Genomic DNA, 5,346 nt, shown 5'->3' with positions numbered 1-5,346 from the left:
GTTTTGTTGCCGCTGCTGACGCGACACGTGTACAGGCCGCGGTCGGAGCGCCGCAGCTTGGGGATGGTCAGGATGTTGTAGAACAACATGTGCGTTCTGTGCTTGAGCAGACGCTTGGACGTGGAGCCGCTGTTGCTCGTCTGCAAAACAGGGAAACGACGTTCGGAATGCCGGCAAGAAATGCACCAAAGGAGCACGACGAGCCCTGGACTTCAACCAAAATGGCAAGTGTCCTAAAGAACTTTTTAGTGTGTCCTGTTTCGAGAGACTTTGTGGCGAATAGTTTAACTGGCGTCGAGGTGCTACATTTTTCCCGAAAACTTTTACTCGTCCTGGAATTGACCCAAATAAGCTGTTTCAAAGCAAAATGGCTGGCTTCCTATTCAATTTTAGGCGAGGGTTCATGAAACTTTTTTGTGGGTCTTGTTCTGGTAGATGACTCCACCAGATTTCATGTCACCTAACCTCCTAACCTAAACCCCAACCTAACCTTACCCCAAACCCCAATGCTAATCCAAAATGGCTGACCTCCTGTTCAATTTCAGGCAAGGGTTCTCAAAACTTTTTTGTGGGTCTTGTTATGGTAGATGAGTCCACCAGATTTCATGTCACCTCACCTCCTAACCCAAACCAACCTTACCCCAAACCCCAACGCTAACCCAAAATGACTGACTGACTGTTCAATTTCAGATCAGGCTTTTTGAAATTTTGTTGTGCATTTTGTTATGATAGATAACCAGATTTCATGTCACTTCATCCTAACCTCCTAAACCAAACCCCAACCTTAAACCCTAACCCCAACGCTAACCCAAAATGTCTGACTTCATGTTCAATTTCAGGCAAGGGTTCTTGAAACTTTTTTGTGGGTCTTGTTACGATAGATAAGTCCACCAGATTTCATGTCACCTCACCTCCTAACCCAAACCCCAACCCCAACCTCACCCCTAACCCCAACGCTAACACAAAATGGCCGACTTTCTGTTTAATTTCAGCCATCGTGAGACTTTTTCATGCATCTTGTCATACTAAACATGTCCACCCAGTTTTGGGTTAACAGGTTCCAGAGTGATTTTTTTTCTCTTTCTCTAATTTACTACTTGTCCCGAAATGTTCTCCAAACTATTCAGTATTGTGAATTAATGACGACGGCGTGGCTGAAATACCTTTCCAGGGTAGTCCCATGAGATGTTGACCCTGGTGTTCAGTTCTCCGGTGGCGGTGCAGTTGAGCACCAGCCTCTCCCCCTTTAAGGCCTGCACGGGACCGCTGCTGTTCAGATACACGTCCAAGATGTTACTTACTAAGACGACACACAGGAAGAAGGAGAAAGGTGACTTGTCGGAAGAAACGCAAAAGGCGTCTTGGTGCTTTATGGTGGAGTCAGCGGACCTGGCCGGTGGACGATGTAGATGCGCGACTTGTGCGCCACGCCGTCGACGAGGGTCTGGCAGAAGAAGAGGCCGATGTAGAAGAAGGTGGGAGTCCGGATGGTGAAGCCCCGCCTGGTGCTCCACACGATGTTCCTCTGGTCGGGACTCAAGCTGTGGTTGGGGAACTGCCGGGAAATAAACACATGAATAAATAAATTGCACATTAGAAAGAAAAAAAAAAAAATCGCAAAATTTTAAACCCAGAGGAAGGAGAATCTTTCGATTTTAGATTTTCGCTTGGCAACTGAAGATCATTTTCCCCAATTGGCTCTCTTCGGTCTTCTGATTGGCCAAAATGTCATTTGGCAGTCTTGGGCATGTGTTTCTCAGCCCTTCCAATCCATTTTTGAAGTGGACACAAAATGACCTGCGGTATTTTTGGACTCCAATTTCCGGTCACGCAATAATTCCTGAGAGGAAAACCTCCATCCAGATGCTGATGAATCCTGGCGGGCTCTGGATTCTGCGTTCTTGTCATGTTGCCTAAATCCTTGCGTAACCCCTTGTTGTGTTCTTTGAGGCCACGGCAAGGAAATGTTTACCCGTCGCGGCGAAAAAAGCCTCCCACCCTCTCTCGGGGGAGCAGGTAAGAGCGAGGTGACCCTTTTCCAAAGCTTTTGTTCGCCCTCTTTGCCCCTCTTACCTAACGCGGCTGGCCAAGGTGGGTAAGAGAACGCGGGAGGGCGGCCGAGACATCCGAGGAGTCAGGATATGGGAAACGTGACTACGGGTCCATCTCCTCGCATCCTGTTACTACAGGATATGAGGATGGTTCGGACTAGGGGGTGGTGGAAGGGTGGGAGGGGAGGGGGCGCGTCACTTTCACAGCCTTAGCGCGAAGCGGGTGGGGTGGGCCTCGAGGGTATTGTTGTATTGAGCGAAGTTTAAAAAAAAAAAAAGGCCTTCCAGGAAAAAAACACTCCAGAGGCCTCTGACAGTCAGTGGATGAAGGGAAGGATGGGAACTATTTTTAGACGGTTCTCTTTGTGGCTACAAGTGTTTGAGAGTAGGACAAACACAGTTCATACTGGACGACTTAAAGTCTTATTTGCTGCCTTTTTTTTTTTTTTTTTTAACGAGAACGACTTTTTTCGGTATTTCTGATTGGCAAATGGCAGTTAGGGGTGATTTAACGCCTTCCGTTAACCTGGCAAACAAATGACATTTGATAATTGATACATGAATACAAAATAAAATACTTCCCCCCCCCCCCTCCACCCCCACCACAAAACCTCCGGATGTTGAAATCATGTCGGGTTCGAGGAATCTATTTTAAGAACGATTCCCCGAGCGCTTACGAGCAGTCGTGGATTTGTCTTTTAGCTCGCATGAGTCAAATACAATTCCCGTATTATAAGCGGAATTACTTTATTTATAATTCTCCCCACTTGCTAAGCAATATTTTTTTTTTTTTGGGTTGATGGACTCTTCCTCTTTCGATTCTTCATCATGACTTGAATAGTGGTAGTTTGCTACGGGTGACTTATCAAAAGGAAAATGAACAATTGCTTTCGTAATGAGTGAGGCAACCGGCTATTTCGGTACTTTACTCACGCAACACATTTCACTCTGGGATTTTTTTTTTTTTGCGGGATTCATTTATCATAAAGCCGAGCTTTCTCCGCATTCTGCTTGTTTGACAAATTCTCCCCGATTTAGTCATCCAACAATGGGCAAGCCAGCCAGCGTATTAGGTGGCCCGCTCTAAGACAATGGCGCAAGTGCTGGTGGCCCAACCGCAAGCGACTTGGGCTTCCTCCTGCCAGCTGTTTTAAGCATCATGGCCAAAAAGTTGGCGGCCGGGATCGCGACGAGGAGTGAGGCTGTGGGAAGTGATGCTGGCCGGGGGCCAACGGGGCACTCTGGACCTAACGTCCTGTCTCCAGCCAGCTTCAAAACAAAACCAAAAAAAAAAAAAAAAAAAAAAAAAACGATCGGAAAATGCTTGTTAAGAAACAGAAAAAAGAAAAAGCATGTATCCATTTATGCAAAAAATATATATCTAACAGCTCGTTTTTAAAGAACTCTTCGAAATGGCCCAAATCCCCCCAAAATGGCTGCCTCAAGCAAAATGGCAGACTTTCTCGGTCTTATCAAGCGTAACTTCTTGAAACTTTACACTTACTTTGACCAAGGTGCTGGTGACATTTGGGTGAGTGACCCTGCAGGGGATGACCAGCGGCTGCTTCTCCTTCATGTACAAAACATCGGGGCTCATCTCTGGATGGTCCACAAATGGCTGCTGACTGTCTGAAAGCCAAATACTGGCGATCAGGGACCCGGATGGCACACAGCAGAAAGCACATGCACATTTACGTGTCTATGCATTGAGCAAAGGTGTTCCACAGAGTTCTATGCCAGGCCCACTTTCTGTTCAGTCGTTTAACTAAAGGGGTGCGAAGATGTGCAAACGGAAGGATCCGGTTGTTGTACGTAGTATGTTAGGCTGTATCCTATGACATTTTTTTTTGATAATGGGGGTGATGGGAGGGTGGGTGATGGGCATTGTGGATGCCCAAACCTCGGCCCTCCTGCTTTCTCATTCCCCCCACCTTTGCACGCCCTTGCCACAGTTAGAACATTCGAGACACACTGACACAGACGTGTTATGGATGCTAACCGTTAGGTTGTCAATGACGCTTTTCCATTAAGACAGCAGGGGCGTTCCAAACTCATTAGCGCATTTATTTGTACTCTGTTGGTGGTTGCTTCCACTATTGTGTAGTCTTGCGGTGCTCTGTTGTCACTGAACGCACTAACCCCCCTGAGCCCCTCCCTCCCCACCGATGGCTGATGGCCACTCGCCGTACACAATAAACACGCAGACTGTTAGTAGGCAATTATTGCGCCGCATTGTTTGTGTGTTCGGGGCTGTTATTCAAGGAAAGCTAATCTCTGAACGCCCCCCGAAACAAAAGTACCCCAAGGACCGGCCCCACTGAGCTCGGCTTCCTACTGCCGCCGCTTTGATTCGGGGGCTTGATAGACGCGGAGGCCTGAGTAATGGACGACGCTTCCCCCCGCCTCCCCCCTTCCACCCCTCTTCACCCTCAGGCGTCCGTCGCCTCCGCGAGGGCAGAGATGCTCTGCAGGGGCGAGGGAGGGGCCGATCATCGCAGACTTTCTGCCTCCTCTTTGCTTTGGCGGCAGCCTTCATCTTATCCTCTCACACGGGCGCACACACATGCGTGGACACTCACGCGCACACGCACACACACAAATGGACGCATACCTTGTCCAAGAGCCAGTGTCCACCCCCCCACCGCCCACCCTTCACAACCCTTGGCCTCCTCCGTTCAAGCACAGGATGCTGGAGCGGGGCAGATAAGGCCGATGCCCTGCATGGGAAACTCTGCCCAGTCTTGAGCCTTTCAACAGCTGGCGCATTACACTCCAAAAAAGAATTATATTTATATACAAATAGGAATAGAAATATATCGAGAGTAGCGCAAGGTGCTGAACCTGCACTTCAAATGTTTAGAGATCACCGGCACGACTGTTTTTAGCACGTCCTGTTTAGAAACGTCCTGCTGTTGCGGCGCGGGTCAGACGGAGCCGTTTTAAAAGTAGCTTCTCCCAGTGATATGCGTCATTTTGAAAGAAGCGGAATACAATCTGGAGTGGTCGTTAGCCAATTGCAGTTTGCTTGTGTGTGATTGGCAGAAGCGTGATAAGTTTGAATTCAGCAATCAGCGAACCAACACCAACAAACTCCTTTCAGTTCAAGTCACTGGCAGAGTGCTTTTTTTGTTTGTTTTATAATGCAGACTTTCGAGCTACCTAATTACAGTATTCTTGTATAATCGTGGAAAATAAAGAAATAAATTTATAAAGTTTCCAAGTATTCAAAAATATCTCTGATTTAAAAAGTAGGCACACACACACACACACACACACACACACACACACACACACA

At 47.7% G+C, this 5,346-nt stretch overlaps 1 protein-coding gene across 1 annotated transcript in view; it reads right to left on the bottom strand.

Annotated features, from left to right (window-relative positions):
• Positions 1-6: 6 nt before the first annotated feature.
• Positions 7-5,346, bottom strand: part of LOC109530947 (vascular endothelial growth factor receptor 1-like) — a 10,023-nt gene continuing 4,683 nt past the window's right edge. The window contains exons 4-6 of the mRNA XM_019894912.1: positions 3,556-3,680; positions 1,164-1,555; positions 7-140 (exon numbers count right to left, since the gene is read on the bottom strand). Coding sequence (XP_019750471.1) covers positions 1,370-1,555; positions 3,556-3,680 — 311 coding nt within the window. The 3' untranslated portion in view covers positions 7-140; positions 1,164-1,369. The remainder of the gene's footprint in view (positions 141-1,163; positions 1,556-3,555; positions 3,681-5,346) is intronic.

This window comes from Hippocampus comes, unplaced genomic scaffold (genome assembly GCF_001891065.2).
Source record: "Hippocampus comes isolate QL1 unplaced genomic scaffold, H_comes_QL1_v1.1 scaffold138, whole genome shotgun sequence".
Taxonomy (NCBI): domain Eukaryota; kingdom Metazoa; phylum Chordata; class Actinopteri; order Syngnathiformes; family Syngnathidae; genus Hippocampus; species Hippocampus comes.
Note: the sequence above shows the minus strand (reverse complement) of the source record. Positions and strands in the feature narration are given on the sequence as shown.